Genomic DNA, 17,208 nt, shown 5'->3' with positions numbered 1-17,208 from the left:
GCGGGAGGGCGAAACCCGCGGCGCTACCTCCCACCGGGCGGCGGGGACGGGAGCCCCGGGGAGAGCGTCCCCAGTCCCGGCCAGTAGCCCGTGCCCCGCTGCCTCCCTCTTGAGCGTGCCTCAAGCCGGATTTTCTGTCCCAGCTTGGCTGCCTGGTGCTTCGCCGTGCGTCGCCCCTCTTGCTGTGCCCGCGGCACCGTCCGGGGCCCGTGGTGCGGGCTCGGTCCAGTTTTTCTGGGGCTGTTGCTTCGACGTGTTTTCTATTGTTGTTTTCCGGCCTTACCCAAATAAAATGTGCGGCAAGCGTTGTGTGCTCCATCTCTCCTGTTTTTCATCGTGTGTTGCGGAACACTTGCTTGTGAAAGTAGTGTTTGGCATAAAATGCATTCAGGTGTTCCTCTAGTTACGTCTTGTCTTGTAGGGAAACGAACCCAGCTAATTCACTAGCTATGGGAACGTTTTTGTTGTCATCTCCCATATTTTTCCTGACAACACATAAATTTCTGTAGTGTTCTTGTAGTGGTTTTTTGGATTACTTGTGATCCTGTCAATACCAGCTGCCTTTGGAAAGCAATTTTTCCTGTACTAAATCAGCGTTTCATCTTCAAGAGATTCTGTAGGTGGTTATGAGTAGCTTTTTTTCACTACACACTTTCGAGTATTGTTCTGTGGTGATAGATTCAAGAATTGTTATCTAGATGGAAGCCTGTCTTCAAGAAGTTAAGTTGTATGAATGTGAAGTCTGTAAATATGGTCAGTGCTCAGTGCTGCTCTGTTTTCTCCTCTGTATGAAGTGTTCTTTGGTCTTTATTTAAAAACCCAGTGTGTTTTTCTATATTTGTCCTTGTTTACTGCTCCACCCAGCTTGGTGTCCTCTGCAAATGTCATCTGGCTTCTTTGCCTTTGCCACTCCCATCCTCTTTCAAATTGCTGATGGGAATGTTAAAAAGGGACCTAAGAATGACCTGATGGTAATGTGCACTTATTGCCAGTCCATTACTGGTTTCTTAAGTTTGTTGTTGGGTTGGTTTTCAGAATGTAGGATGAGGTTAAATCCATGCAGATTTGAATGCCTTATGGGTGATGCAGGCAAGAGGACCTGAAATTCCCTGCTAAATTTAAAACCCTTTCTTGTGTTTGAAGGGCTGTTGTAATGCGATTCCTAACATTGATAAATCTTCAGTGTAGCTTGTGTGCCGGTTATGGAGTCCACAACTGGTGCTTCTTTGGTTAATTTTGTTTAAAAAAATGGGTCCATTTCTATTTTGAGGGTCACAAATAAGTGTGGTTTTTTGTGGCAATGTGGCTCTTAATGAGTAGGGCTGTCCATTAGCTTTTGTATTTTTCCTGATGCTTGAAATGAAGAATGTATTTGGATCCAAATGTCTGGACATGCCTTTTCAGATTGAGTTGCTGGGAGTTTCTGACGAATGTTTACTTTGTTGACAGCTTCTTCTCAGTTTTCTTTCTTTTGCCCTTTTCTGAGTCATAACTGACCCTCTGGATTCTTGTTTGGTTGTTTCCTACTTTTCTATTTTCCGAGCAGCACTTCTAACTTTTATGCAGCTGTAACAACCAGTTCTAAAGAAGGCAAGCAATGATCCAGTCTGCTGCTATCCCTCTGCCAGAAGTTTGGCATTTGAATAATTATTTTTTAAAGAAACTTCTGGAAAGAAACTCTAGTACTAATCTTTTATGTCATGATTAGCAAGCTGACTGAACTCATGGGTCTTACAGAGTTGTTGTTGATGTGAATATTTACTACTAATGCAAACAGCACTACGGTACTTTTTTCTCCCTCTTGGGTTTCTGGGGGCCTGATGAAGGGCATAGTGCATAATAGTTACCTTCTGTGTTTTCTGTTAGTAGCCCTGTGCTATCCTAGCAAGGGGGCTGATAGAAACAGAATATTAGTAAGGTAAGGACAGAATTTTGTTTTGCAAAAGTGAATGGCAATGTGATATGCAGTGGAAGAGGATTAATATTAGAAATATCTTACTGGAAGGTTATTGTAGGATATAGTAGTTGCCTAGTGAAAGACCCATTGATTGGCGTGCTTTAAACAGGAGGGGACCTGCTTTCCTCTGCAAGAGGAAGCAGTAGTTGTCTGCATCTCAGGACTTGGTTAGTTGTTAGGAATTCTGACTGGGATTGTTGTCTAGTAGCTGTTTGTTGTCTCCGATTTTTGTAAACTGTTTGTTGAATGGGATGATGAGGTGTCAGGCTTGAGTGTGGAGAGCAGCATCTTAATCCATGTGCTCGCTCAGCTCCTCTTCACGTGCTCTCAGTGAGGTGTTTTGGGTTGTCCTTGCAGAGTGATTCCTGCTTCCTTCTTCCTGGTATGTATTACTAATTCTTCACCTTGGGCAGCGCAGGATTGCTGAGAGGAGTCTCTGACTCATGTTTTGGACACTTTTCCCCCTCCCTTTATATTTCTCCCACAGACTCAGTCTAAGGCCAAGAAGAGCAATGGTGTCAAGAATTGGCTGTGTTTCTTTGTTCAGAGTCTAAATCTTCATTGTCTCCCACCTCTTCTATAATTCTGATACATCTTTGTGTGAAGACTTCAGCTTCTGTGTGGATCATTTTTGCTTTTTGTCTTGTTACTGTATTTCCATGTAAGCAAGAAATTATATGACCTGTATTTTCCAAAACATGTTCTTGCTTCCAGTTGCTTTTTCTTTATTACTTGGATAAGGTTCATGTGCCTTAAGTGCAGCCTTGAATGCATAAAACACTTTGTCTTCACCTTGGGGGTATGTGATGCTGCTTCTGCTGCTCTGTAGTGTTGGCACTCCTACATTACTATGGAATGTGTGATGTCACTTGGGGGCACTTGGCTGTAGCCCTTTGAGCTTGAAGAACGTTGATGTAACTATTAATGTAAATAATGGAATTTTGAATTGAGAATTCCTTTGCCTTTCTATCTAAATGAGAATAGTTTTTTAGGGGGTTGATCTGAATTCTGTATTGCTCTGTCTCTCTATAATTGCTCTGGGTTTTTCTTCTCTTTGTCCCTCATTTCCTGCTGAGTATAGTACTTAACAAAAGATGCTATGGTTGGTTTGAGTATGGAATTGTCGAAACCAACTCTTAATCGTCCAGATCTCAGTTCTGCTGTTGGACTTACCTTACAGCTCTGTGAAATCATATTTATTCTCTTCCTGTCTTCTGGATTGAAACTAATATCTCTCTCCTCAAGAATTCATTAAGTTTATGTGGAAGTTGTAATAATAGTTATGAAAGTGCTCCATATTCTCTTTGGTAAATGAAACTGTCAGACTCCAGACATGGGTGATCACTTACATTTTTTGTTATTATTACTTCCCTTTTTGAATATTTACCATTCATTTTCTGACCTTTAGGAGTTGAGATCTGCAAGTTTCTCTTCCATGTCTTCATCATTTTGCTGTAAATAGCCAGGATTTTAATGTACTTATTTTGTCTGAAAAGTTCTTTTATGTGTATTTAGCTCGTTTAATCCAGACTCGGGAGACAAATTAAGAGTCTAATGGCAAGTAGTTACTTGGTGCAGTCATACAGGATCTTGAAATGACAAAGTACTATTGACATCTTTTTAATGTAATTGAATTTCCTGAGCTGTTTGCAGTTGCAGTTTAAAACACAGCATTGAATTTTTCAATCATGAAGCACTAAGACAAGTTATTTTTCTTTAGGAGTCCTGTTTTATATGTCAACACTTATTGCAGTGAATGCAATTTAGAGCAGTGTGTCTACTGCATCTACAGAAAATGTGCTTTTGAATTACTTTCCATCTCTCTCTGGCTTTAATCAAGGCAAAACTTCAGCTTACACTCTTAATACTTTGGGGAGTATTTAAAAGCTTGGAAGAGTAAAATCGAGACCATATAATGGAAGTGCCTTCATGGTATTAGTTTTGAGTTCTCTTGGATAGTTGCATCATAAACTTTCTTTCACTTCTCCTAAGTGTTTTTTATTCTCCATGTTTAGGGGCACTTACTTGAAGACTGAGTCTTGTTGTAATTAAATTCTTAAATTCAGCAGCTTTTTTTTTTTTTAAGCATAATCAAGCACACAAGTAGAAACAGAACAAAATAATGGGTTAGAGTTTAGCTTTTTTTTGTTTTGATTAATCATGCTTAAGATAGTTGTCGTTACCCATCCATAGGCTGTTTTTGTTAGTGGGTTAGTCTTGTTTAAAGATTCTAATCCAATGTAACTTTATTTTAAATTTTTGTTCATTTACGTATTACTACAAGGTATCTTGAAGTTTGCTCTATGCAAAATGTTTTCTGGTGTTTGGGGTTGGGTTTTTTGTTTGTTTTGGGTTTTGTTTGTTTTGGTTTTGTTTGTTTGTTTTTAACCCAAGAAGAGTTAATACTTCTATAAACAGTCTCAAGGTTCATCTGGAACTACCACACATGAAGTTAAGGGAAGACAAATCAAATGGTGTTTGAAGTAAATTTAGACATATATAGCTAATCAGGTTTATTGCCAGAAATTCATATGGTCCTGTTTTTCCAATACTTATGTTTTCACCCATGCTACTGTTTGGGATATGAGTCATGTCACCTATTTTTTACTGATTTTGTTGTTGTTATAGCATTGTTCAAATGCCAGTGCTACTGGCAAGCTAGGACTTACCAAACTAGGACTCCTTGAGATGTCATTTTTGTTAAGCTGAGTTGATGCCGTGCAAAGAGGGCAAATCAGCTTTTTAGTTTTGGTTTTACATAAACATTTTTTAAAATTTTGCTCAGTTTTTCAGGTGGAGACACAAAAAGGGTTAGTGGAGATAGCATGACATTTGATATGGATTGAATCAGTATTTTTAATAAAACTGCAGGAATAAGTCAGGTCTTCTATCTGGTGTAGTGTTTCTTGGGCTTCTTACATGATATAGTTTAATGCAATTTAGGAAAGTGATGGCCTCAAAATCTCCATATTGCAGAAGGGAGGGAAACACAGATTGCAAACAAGGACAGGAACTAGAAAGTCCCTAGAGCTGTGTGATTGCTTCTTTATATTCCAAATTATGTTCTAGGCATCTGGTTTGTTCTTGGAAATCTCCTGTCTGGGTGTCAGAAGCAGATCTTATTGTCTTATTAGTGAAGTGCCTGCAAAAGGAGGGGCTGTGTAGTTCATAGTCTTTTACTGTTTTCAGTGGGCACTTTTTGCTCTTTTGAACTTCTGAAGGGCACAAGGGGTCTTGGTAAGGCAGTTTGCTTCAAAATTAAGCTGTGTAAAATACAAGGGGAACTGACTTGTAGAAAATCCTCAGAGGAAATAGCCTGTCTTGTGACTGCAGCCTTCATTAGGATCACTGTCAGCAAAGATAAAGCATTTGGGCTGTAGTGCTGCATACACTCTTTTCATGCCTGTCTGATGATCTGATTGCTCTTGGAGAGCCCACCCACATGTGCAATAGTGGGAATGCTAAATTATTGCTAATATTTATTAAATGTACTAACATTTATTAAATGCAATAAACAGTTCTCTTGAAATGTTTAGTATGTTGCTGGTGTTAAAGCCTGAGATGCTGCACTTAACTTGGAATAACTGCAGTGGCATTGTTAGGGCTGGACACGCTTCTTCAGAACAGACATTTTGAAAACAGAAGTAACTGGCTTACAAGATAGGTAGGCACCTGGCCAGAGCTGGGGGAGTTGAGTGTAATAATCTGTTTCCTCTTCTTTTCTAGAGACTAGTTGGCTTGTGGTTTTGCAGGACAGTAGTGTGCCTCATTGTTCACCACAGTTTTGCTTTTGTTGTGTTTTGAGTCCTTTTTTTTCCCATGCATGTCCTTTTAATACAAAGTATACAGTCCTGGCCCATCAGCTTTGTGTGGATGATGGGTGTTTTACAGTCAATACATTATGGAAGTCTTAAAACTGACAAAGAGACTTGGAGACCAAAACTATTGGCATGTGCTTTTTTTCCCCCGGTGTCTTACAGGGAGTGTTATAAATGCATTCTCTCTGTGGAATCCAGATTGCAAAGTCAGTGACAGCTTTAATATTTCATTTCATATTGCCTCTTTCCTCATCAATCACATGAGGTCTCTTTGGGCAGCAAAATTGTCTGAAATTATTTGGACATTTGTATCTTCTGGATAGATCTCCCATTGTAAATATAATTTACTGATTGCAGCTTTTTTTTTTTCCCTTTTTAAACTCTGATGGAGCTGTTTACACTGATTCTGTGTGCATGCATTAGGAAAGGCTTTTAGTGTTGGGCTCAGTACACAACCACAAAGTTCTTTGCAGTGGTAGTAGATTAGTCTGAGAGCTGAAGGCCACATGAACTAACATTTTTTTCCCCCATGAAGAGTGGAATAACTTGAAGGTAGTATTGCAATATTCATCTTTGTATCAAAGTCAGCTGTGCTCCCAGCATGGTGGTACCAGAATCTCCACAAAATTAATAGCAGCAAAGATGGGGAAGGGGTACATTAGGAAATGGGACAGTCATCTCTTTAAAGTGCTGAAGTTTTGAACTGGAATGGTGAGCCATTGCATAATGCATAGAATATCTTGACATCCTTTTTTATATGGTAAATTGAATGTGCCTCTTCTTATTCCTCTTCTTGCCCTACCTTTCTGTCAGTGATTTCAGAGAGTCATGTACCACTACAAAGTATTACCAATTTATTACCAATTTGCAGCTTCACTTTGGTTTTTTAGAGCTTCAACATCTGTAAAAGTGACAATTTCAAGTAAACCTACATTACTTTAATGCTGGGAATTCTTCAGGCTTCTTCAAGGATGGCTGGTATAGAGCAAGTAAAAGGCTTGGGTTTGGGCTATGTAACGCTCTTTCCAAAACTGTAAACAGCCCAACATGTTGTCCTGAAATGCCCTGAAGCGAGAAAACTCTTAAGGAAAGAAAGTTGCTGATTATAGAAAAATTTCTTGACTCTCCATTTTCAGAATTTTTTGTGGTCATCTGCATCACATTCAGGGCATCAGCTAATCTTGCAGTTTTTGGACACTTTTGGTCATCCTGATTAAACCATCCAAATCTCCCTCCCTCCCCCCAAAAACAAGTAAACAAAACTAAACAAACTCAACAAGAAGAAGAAAACAGAACAATCCCAATCCCTCTTCAGGTGATCGGTTGTTTGTCAGTTGTGATAGTTGTGGGTATTTGTAATAGACACTGCTACTGAATCAGTCCACCACTCACCTGAACAGGTTTGATCCAGTGAGCTGCAAGTTTTATTTATGCTGAGTCCCAAGAAGTATTTTCAAACCCTCTGCATTTAATTTAACCTTTGTTAGTCAGATGGCTAATGAGTAGCTGTTAATACAGTTGGTACTTCAATGATTTGTCTGCTAATGGTATGCTGTCATTATTCAGCTTATATTTGAGCAAAAAGTTTGGAGTTGGTGGGTATCTTTACTAGGTTAGAGAAAAAACTGGCTTCTTTAACACCCTCACAAAAAACCCCTACACGAGCAAAGGAAAAAAAAACAAACAAAACCCCCACACCAAAACCAACTGAAGCTGAACACATAATCCAATAGAAAGGTTAAAGTCTTCCTGCTAACATGAGCAAAGATAATACCAGTGTTCACTGCATTGTCAATGCTACATTACATCTGTTTCTTCATGTGAAGGCTCTGAGTTTCTTTGCCTGTCTGAAGTGTTGCTGAATGTGTCACCAGGTAGAGGAGCAGTTACTGTGTTCAGGCTAATTCAGAAAAAGGATAAAGTTTGGCCCCTGAAGGGATCCGAGGTAACACTGGAATCTCAGCATTACTTAAGAAAGATGCATTCAGTGTTTTCTGAAGAGATCCCAGCTTTTAAAAATGTTGAGCAGGTTAGCAGGATACTGTGAAGGCATTAGAGCCCTGGGTGTTTCCTTTGTTTACTTGTAAAATGGGATAAAGACATGAGTCAGAAGAAGCTGAAAAAACGAGGTACAGTCCCTGAGGGAAAAACGTGAAGTTAAATACTCAGGCTCGTATATGAGGTGTTTGGTATAGGCAGATTAGTTGAATAAATTAGGACACACATGCAGAGATTTAGATAAGCTGCCTTAAGGTATGTACTTGGTTTTATATTGTGGAGATGACTTGGTCCTTCAATAAGGTGACTACTAGAACTTCACTGACTGCAGTTGTAGAAGTTGTTGCCCCATTTATTTTACAATATGTAAGCTTGTCCATGGCATAAACAAAGTTGTTTGTTAAGCCTCTTGTTTTCCTTGTTGGTATTGTACTTTAGGGAACATTAGTTCTGATAGGATTGAAATGTTGCTAGGTTGTCAGTTTGTTCTTTCTCAGGAGTGATTGTTATCCTTCTTGTACATTACCATCATCTCAAGTTATTTATGTGGTTTGCCCTTCACAGCTATCGAAAGGCTGTTCCAAAGTTTAAATCTTTTTGAACTTCAAGCTTATTCCAGCTGCAGGACCAGTCTTCCATTGGTTTATATGTTTATTCTTGGGTTGCTGTAGTCCAAATTCCTTGAATACACCCATATAGAATATTCAGCTATTGTTTTTTTAATTTTACTAGATTAAGAGTTAAACTAGATGTACAGTTTCCTCCTGTGAAGTAGACTTTTTGTTGCCTGTATTGTTCTGAGCTGTCCTTCTCCTCCATTCTGCTTACCGTCTGAATCTTGTCACTTCTGAACGTGGGTGCCTGGGGCTGTTTGCAGAATCCGGATCAGGATTTATCAGCATTTAACTAAAGAAGATTTTTAGTTTAGGGATTCCTGTATTATATTGCGCTTTTGGATGTATCTATTCTAGTTATCCTTCTAGCTTGTTTGGATATGGGCTTTTTTAATCTCTACAGTTATTTTTAAGAACTCTCATGCAGTATGATATTTTTCGTTTTTGTGTTGCTTTCCAGTAAGGTTTTGATTTTGTAGAATAATTCCCACCTAATGTTTGGCTAACTTTCACAGATTCTCAAAAGAAGGCTTATTGTGTACCATGGAGTTCAGCTTCTCTAAAATACATGATCCCCGTGCTGTTCACATTAAGCATCAGGGAATTTCCAGTTAGCTCAAAACTCCCTGTGGAGAATTTCTTTCCTAGGAAGATGGATGCCTTTTCTTGTTAATTGCTTCAGTACTCTTTATTTTACTTCCACAAATAAAAACTGGTATGCTTTTTTGGAACTCATTTCCCTGGCTTATCTCTTTAGACAACTTCTCTCTATAAGCTGCAGCTGTTTTAAATTATCTGTTCAGGAGAGTTTTTTTAGGGAGAGTGGGAGAAAAGAAAATATTGCTATTGACCATTCTGAGTTCTGTCTTTTAACAATTTGTCTCTTGTGTACATTAACCTTTTTTTTTCTTTATGTGGTTTTTTTTTTTGTTTGTTTTTTAAAATGGCTATTTCCTTCTCTATTGAATATTGATGGTTTTGTTCAGTGTAACATGAACAGGGTTTGTCTTTAGATCTTCATGTTATCAAGAGGTGGCAGAGCAGTATGCACACTCTGCTGGGATCAGAAGGTAGCAGCATTGCAGCAGAGTTTCTTGGTTTATCTGTTCTAAGAAACTTTTCTGGAGAGCTTTTTGTGGCAGACTCCATTGTATGACATCAATTGTCTGACATTTATAGTTTGACCTGTTACTGAAATTTGAGTGGTTCCTGGGAGATTGCTCTGTCTTATTGTCAATTTGGTAATGTTGTTTCTCTGGGTTTCAGACACCCTTCCCAGATAGGACCTAAATCTGCAAGGTGTTAAGACTGTATCTTCATAAATCTTTTTTCCTTTATTATATACAGCAAGAGAGGAAGGGAAGGAAAAGAATTTGAAGGCAAATTTTTAATTCTCCATATGTGTAGTGTGCCTAGGGCACATGTACAAGAGAAGAGCTGGATGCTTTTAAAGTAATCTTTGGCTGCAGAAATGTCAAAGTGGGGCCTTGATAATGGAAGCAGGTAGCAAAGACTGTGTAAGAAGAAAGATTTGTCTCTCAAATCTAGTATTTTTGTGATTTAAAGCTTTTACTTCATCTGGGTAATCAAGGTAAAAGCTGCCTTCCTTATCAGTCTCTTATCTTTTTAGGTTTTCATGAAGATAAACAACTGAAATGTGGATAGCTTATTTGTAGCTTGGTGGTGGTTGTCATCTGGAACCTGCTGGTATCTCCTCTCAGTAGTAGGCGTGGTGTTGACAACTGAGAGCCATGAAGGTTGTCCCAGAGAAGAATGCTGTCCGCATCCTGTGGGGTAGGGAACGGGGCACCCAAGCCTTGGGTGCTCAGCGACTTCTGCAGGAGCTGGTGGAGGATAAAACTCGATGGATGAAATGGGAGGGCAAGGTAAGGTTGTGGGAGAGAGCTGCATAGCTTGATCTTGGAATGGGGGAAGGGTGGCAGGGATTTGAAATAAATTGTCTTGTGATTATACCTTTGATGTGCTACACTTGATATGCTCTCTGGCTCTGTTCAGTTCCTGCAGTGATGTGATACTAGATATGTTCCTGCAGCGGGTTCCCCTTGTTGTCTGTGTGGCTTACAGTTAAAGTATGATCATATGACTCTTGCAACACTTCCTGCTTTGTTGGCTTTTTCAGAAAGTTGAGTTACCAGACAGTCCACGCTCCACCTTCTTGCTGGCGTTTAGTCCAGACAGGTAATTAACTCCTAGTTCGTTCCCTGTTTCAGCAGTCTCCTACACTTAACAAAAGTGACGGAGGCTTGTGCCCATTGAGTTGTCCAGTCCTGAACAGCCGAATGAAACTTCTGGTTCCTGACACGCATGGATGGAATGTGTGCACCTTCCTAATCTCACAGCTTCAAGCGTAGTTGGTGTTTAATTTCTGAGGTACCCAAGTGATAGAAAGTTCTAAGGAAAAAGGATCTGTGCAGACACCATGGGATTTCATAAGAAACTAAAGGGAGTAAAGGATGTTTTAATACAACATGCCCAAATAATGTGGCACATTCACTGGGATATCTAGGAATAAAGAACAGAGCAGGATGATGTGTGTATTGGAAGCAGAAATGGAGGTGGGATTTCTCATAGTATCACTTGATTTGACAGGGGTTGAGACAATGTGGAGAGTTGGGAATATTTATTTGCCCCAGACTGTCAGTCAGGAGTGCCTTCTGAGCTGCATGTTCACTCTGACGTTCAAGGTCAGGTTTGTGCTTGCAGATTCAGATGAGCTTGTGTTTGCATGGACCCTAAAATCGGCTACAGAAAGCTTTGTGACATTGGTGCAACAGTAGCCTCTTACCTTTTGAGCTCTGTGTGGGAGAGCTGCTGGGTTAAGTGTAAACAGACCCTGTTGAGATGAAGCTAACCATGATCTAATTTTGCTGTATTCTTCTCATGCTGATGTTTGTCATACCTTCTGCATTCCCAGGACCCTAATGGCTTCCACACACGTGAACCACAACATCTACATCACAGAGGTGAAAACGGGCAAGTGTGTTCATTCCTTGGTTGGACATCGCCGCACTCCCTGGTGTGTCACCTTCCATCCCACCATCCCAGGCCTCATTGCTTCAGGATGCCTGGATGGGGAGGTCAGAATTTGGGATTTACATGTAAGTCTTTCCTGAAACATATGTTCCTTTGATATTTGGTGGGTGGTGACTTTTTTTGGCTGAGTTTGTTTTCCAGATGTTACCTGGTAAGAGAGCTGTTTGGAAGCTTTTCTGGGACCTGTGTGTAAAAGCATAGAACAGACCATAGCCATCCTCTTCTCTCTAGAGAGGAGGTGACAGATCCTTCATTCAGTCCTGCCAGATAGGTCATGCTTCTTAGCAGCACCTGTTTTATTGATTGCAGTGGTACAGGTAATTCTGGAGAACATTGTTCAAGGTGCCTGTTTAGCCTTTGTGAGAGACATCCTGTTTGTTGTTCCACTGAGCATATCTGAACTGTTCATTAGAGAAGCTGCTGCTCTACCTAGTTTGGTAAATGGCACAGAGACAAAACACATGGGCTTGTCGTTTTTTTTTTTTAAATGAAGCATTTTTACAGGCTGCTTGAGACACACTTATCTACAAAAATACATCTGTGGTCATTGTTGGAAGTAGCGTTACATTTTAGACCTGGCACATGGCCTTGTATAGGAACAGCTGTTGTTGCCAAGGCAACACCTTGCTTGCAATGCTTTAGGTGGGCTGGGAGGCATGGCAAGTACATGGAAACCTAATGATAGCAAACTTTGTGATAAACTGCTTGTGATTCTTGACTCCTTGCTCTAGGGTGGAAGTGAGAGCTGGTTCACAGATAGCAACAATGCCATTGCATCACTTGCTTTTCATCCTACGGCTCAGCTCTTGCTGATTGCCACTGCCAATGAGATACATTTCTGGGACTGGAGTCGTCGGGAGCCTTTTGCAGTGGTGAAAACAGCCAGTGAAATGGAGCGGGTCAGGTGAGCTCCTGCGTCTGGGTGAAAAGAACATTCGTGTGTGAAAAATGGTCAGGTTTAGAAAGTGTGTGTGAGGTTCCTCTGGGATGCTGCACCCCGTGCACCCAGGCTGTGAAGCATTGCTTGCAGCTCGTTCACTCAGCTGGTAGAAGACTAGTTCTGTGGGCAGAAAGAGAAGCAATTGAAAGTCATAGGTCAGCTTGGTTGTTCATATTTGTAATATGGCATGTGTCCATTAAATGTCCAGAATCTACTTCATGTTGTTTTGTAAACTTAGAAATTAAACTAGTCAGCCATAAGGATGAGAAAACCCATGAACTGCTGGAACAAAATGCTGAGCTATTACTTTGGCACACTTGTAGAGGAAACTGGATTGCTGTATACCTAATGCCTGCTTTTGAGCAATTTAAAATAAGACAAAGATGTGGCATCAAGGCACGTTTAATCTCTCCCTTTGTACCAATTCCATTTTGCAATAGAAACGTGTATTCCTTTAAATTTTCTAGCTATTTCAATTGATAGAGCAGTACTTACATCCACCTTTTAACTTTGGTGCAGTGTTGCTGTGGACTATAAAATAACTTCAGTCTTCAACTGGATAGGTACATTTTGTTCTTCTTAATGCATAAACTCTTTGATGTCCTTCATAAAAATATGGTGAAAATGTAGTAATATTCTCATTGCAAACATGTCATGTAGGGTTTTCTTCCCTGCTGTGTTCAGTTTCCTGTGTCAGTGTGGAATGTGAACTGATGATTGATATTCTGGCACTGCTTTTGTTTTAGGCTGGTACGGTTTGATCCCTTGGGACACTACTTGCTGACAGCGATAGTTAATCCTTCTAACCAGCAGGTAAGGGGAATGTCAGGACTTGTATTGACTGGCTAGGTAAAAGATGCTCTATGTACTTTAGCCCTAGTCTGTTTCTAAGCAGACTTGTGTTTTTCTGAAAACCTGAAGTCTTCTTATCACCTTGATTGGTGATACAATAACAGCGTAACATGTTCTTATGTGCATGGCTAATAAAATGCTTTCCAAAATGTGTTTGTTTTGCCCTCTCTGTCTGAGTAATGGTGGGAAGAGGTCTCAGTGGTCCTGTTATTTCAGTTCTTTCAGCTGTGATGTTCTTTTGGATTTGAAGCTAACAATTCTCCCCTCTGCTTCTGACCCTCAAATGCTGATGCTTCTGTTGGTATGAACCGTGTATTGTGAAAGCTCCCTGGGCTGTAGAAAGAGGTTGTCTAGATTCATAAAATGAACTTAGCAATCATCTCAACTAGTTTCCTCCAAGTCAAGGCCTTTAGGAAGGGATTTATCACATCCTTTCATCTGTCTGGGCTGGTAGCTGACTTTCTGATGTTTATTTGGGAGTATAGGATTTTGCCTTAAGGTGACTGAACTTTGCCTGTTTCCTTCTGCAGAGCGATGAGGAAGTGGAAATCTCCGTGGACAGCACAGAGATGCCGCATTATCGTCAGCGTGCTATCCTTCCATCTCAGCCTGTGAGGCGCACACCCCTCCTCCACAACTTCCTGCATATGTTGTCCTCCCGCTCCTCTGGCATACAGGTGGGAGAGCAAAACAGTGTTCAAGACTCTGCTACCCCATCCCCTCCACCGCCTCCACCACCACCACCTCCGCCTCCAGCCAGTGAGAACACAAGGGCATCTGTCTATAACAGGCTCCGGGAGCGAGTCAGCTATCCCACAGCAGAGTGCTGCCAGCACCTGGGGATGTTGTGCCTTTGCAGCCGATGCTCTAGTGCAAGACTTCCTTCTTCTCTCTTCCCACACCAGGAAAACGCACCCTCCACGTCTTCTGGGGCCACTGGCACTTCCTTCTCCTCTGTGCAGACAGAGCCTTATCAACCCCCAGAGCAGGCATCCGTAGCGCAGGAGGAGCAGGGGATACTTAACAGGCCCTCTGCTTTCAGCACAGTTCAGAGCAGCACTGCTGGCAACACCCTGCGCAACCTTAGCCTGGGCCCCACACGGCGGTCCCTCAGCGGGTCCTTGGCAGGCCACCAGTCCCGGTACCAACAGTCTGCAAGAGAGATGGCTTCAGGCTTGGGTGGGTCTGACTGGTCCAGGACAGTGCTGAACATGAGCTCTCGGTCTGAGCTGGAAGCCATGCCTCCCCCTAGGACCAGTGCCTCCTCCGTGAGCTTGCTGTCCGTGCTCAGACAGCAGGAGGGAGGTTCCCAGGCTTCAGTCTATACCTCTGCAACAGAAGGGAGGGGCTTTCTGGCCCCAGGGGCTGAGGTGAACAGTGGTGGTAGTGCTGGCACGAGCAATCCGGCCAGCATTCGTAATGAGCTCCAGTGTGATTTGAGGCGATTCTTCCTGGAATATGACCGGCTTCAGGAGTTAGATCAGGGGATTGGTGGGGAGCCCAGCCAGTCGCAACAGGCTCAAGAAATGCTCAACAACAACATTGAGCCTGATCGACCCGGTCCCTCCCATCAGCAGACTCCACAAAGCAGTGAAAACAATTCCAATTTGTCCCGGGGTCACCTGAACCGCTGTCGTGCTTGTCATAACCTGCTGACCTTTAACAATGACACGCTGCGCTGGGAAAGAAGCACGCCTAGCTACACAGCAGGGCAGGTCCAAAGCACATTTGAGGGTGTGCCTCCAAATACCAGCCAGGTGCAGCCTGCAGAGAGAACCGAGGGCAGAGCTCCTGCCTCTAGCAGACTGCAGCTGGGCAGCTCTTCCACCCCGCAGGAGGAGAGGACCGTGGGAGTGGTCTTTAACCAGGAGACGGGGCACTGGGAAAGAGTTTACAGCCAGTCGGCTTCAAGCAGACCTGGGAATGTATCACAGGAGGCCTTAAACCAGGAAATGCCTGAGGAAAGCTCAGAGGAGGATTCACTCAGGAGGTAAGATACCTGCCCTTCCTCCTCTATTTTTTCTTAAACCTTTCCCATCTAGTCTGAGGTTTTTTAACATTTTCAGATTTAAAAACCTTTTCTCATATGGCCCTGTGCTATTCATGTAGGTGAAAGTAGAGATTTTGGTGTTCATGTGTTTATAGCTGCTGTTGTCATGCTGCAGATGGGTTCTGAAGATTGTAAGGGCAGAGACTGGACCTTTCAATGGTAGTACAGACAGGCAAAAGGATGGGCTCTGTTAGCAGATCTTTGGGGTGAACTGTGCTCCTGGTGTTTCTGAGACCCTGCAGAAGCATGGAAACTCAGGATATGTCAATGCTGTCCTTTGTGCTCCCTATCACACACCCTGTCATCACATTCTATGCATGGAGAATCTGCCTGGGGTTGGCATGGAAAACTGGGCATGAGTAAGTTGTTAAGTTAAAAGGGTTAATAATAATTTCCTTAGAGTTGCCCAGAGGGGGGAAAAAAGTCAAAGCTCTGCAGTCAGTGGTTTGGGAATTGATTTGCTGCTGATAAGAGAGTTTAGTTTTGAAAGTGGCTCCGGTTGACCTGAGCTGGTTGGGGACATGCTGATCACTGAAAATTTTAGGCTTTGCTGTCTTCTTCTGTAAGAAGGTGATTCTTTTTTTTTGGAAGGATATTTTTTTTCTGCTTCAGATATGATACAAGAAACTGAATAAGCTAAATTGAACTTGTGTCAGGAAAGACCTGTCCTTTGTGTCAGAGTGTCTTCACTGGATTGTGTGGATGGTACAGCGACATTGCTACTTTGAATGGGGTTTCCACTCTGGGTTTCAGTTTCACATCTTCTCTGTCAAGTGGTTTGTGCTCTCATCACAGGAAAGGTTCAGTCTTTCTGTTTCTCTGAAACAGATGCTTTGAGCTGTAGAAAAGCAAAATTTCCAGGTTGGATGCAGATGTAACTAAGAAGGCTTTGTACACAGCAGTGCCTGAGGAAATGGAATTCTTTCCTCTGTCCTGCAGATAAGCTGATTATACTGAGGCTGGAACAGTGACTGCCTTTCTTGTTGTTGTAGTTGCATAGCAAATAAGTGGTGGTGGTCATAAAATTATTCACCAGTTTCTAAATCCTTGCCCCAGTTTTGTTGGTTTCTTTTAATAGCCTGCCATAGTGAGAGTCTCAGTTTGATTACATGGGAGCTACTTTTTGGACCTGAACTTAGCTACTGTTAATTTAAGTCAGGTATCCTCTTGTCCCCTATTAAAGGGCATAATAGTAAGAAGGAGCTGACAAATTTAGCTTTAAAATGGCACTTGAGTAAGTCTTGCGTTATCTTTCTTTTGAAATAGTGGTACATACTTATGTCATCTCCACTGTGTCTCGTTTTCTGGGATGAGTCACTGTAGTGTCAGAAATAACCGGGCAAATAACCTTCTTATGAATCGGACAGTTGGCACATACTTGGACGATGAGATGTAGTGGGATATGTAGATACGATCTTTTCTGTGGTAACTGTAATTTTAAAATGTCCTGAGGCATATAATTGATCCACCCCAGCCTGCAGGAGTCTAAGGAAAGAGAGTCCTATGACTAAATGTCTGGGTCGCTTTGCCTGTCATCCATGGTGATTGCTGCTGTCCACTCCAGTGGCTGTAGCATTTATGAAGGGTTACTTGCCTACCTGATCAGCTGAGCAAGCAGGTACTTTTTGCTGAGCCTTCTGATTTGGAGTGGGTAGTTTGATGTATGAGCTTAATTCCAGAGGAATTCCTATAAGATGAAACCTTTAGTGAAACCTTTTGGCAGAAGTTGTTGAGAATCTCCTACGGACTCTCTTTTTCCCAGTCTCCTGCTTCTGTTATCAGGCCTTTCTAAAGAACAGGCACAGCAGGGGTTTCTGCTTTCCTTCTAACCGAAGTTTAAGTTATCTGTAGAGTTCTGAAGCAAGAAGCTGGAAGCAGTGGGCAGTCTGGTATTAAATGCTTGTGGCAATTTCCTTGAAGTAGAA

General features: G+C 41.8%; 1 protein-coding gene across 1 annotated transcript in view; it reads left to right on the top strand.

Moving 5' to 3' along the window:
* The window catches only part of AMBRA1 (autophagy and beclin 1 regulator 1), a 127,274-nt gene that overhangs the window by 357 nt on the left and 109,709 nt on the right, over positions 1 to 17,208 (top strand). The window contains exons 2-7 of the mRNA XM_084207267.1: positions 10,018 to 10,273; positions 10,528 to 10,586; positions 11,323 to 11,506; positions 12,173 to 12,345; positions 13,128 to 13,194; positions 13,764 to 15,223. Coding sequence (XP_084063393.1) covers positions 10,139 to 10,273; positions 10,528 to 10,586; positions 11,323 to 11,506; positions 12,173 to 12,345; positions 13,128 to 13,194; positions 13,764 to 15,223 — 2,078 coding nt within the window. The 5' untranslated portion in view covers positions 10,018 to 10,138. The remainder of the gene's footprint in view (positions 1 to 10,017; positions 10,274 to 10,527; positions 10,587 to 11,322; positions 11,507 to 12,172; positions 12,346 to 13,127; positions 13,195 to 13,763; positions 15,224 to 17,208) is intronic.

This window comes from Fringilla coelebs (assembly GCF_963513975.1).
Source record: "Fringilla coelebs genome assembly, chromosome: 6".
In the NCBI taxonomy this organism is placed as follows: domain Eukaryota; kingdom Metazoa; phylum Chordata; class Aves; order Passeriformes; family Fringillidae; genus Fringilla; species Fringilla coelebs.
Note: the sequence above shows the minus strand (reverse complement) of the source record. Positions and strands in the feature narration are given on the sequence as shown.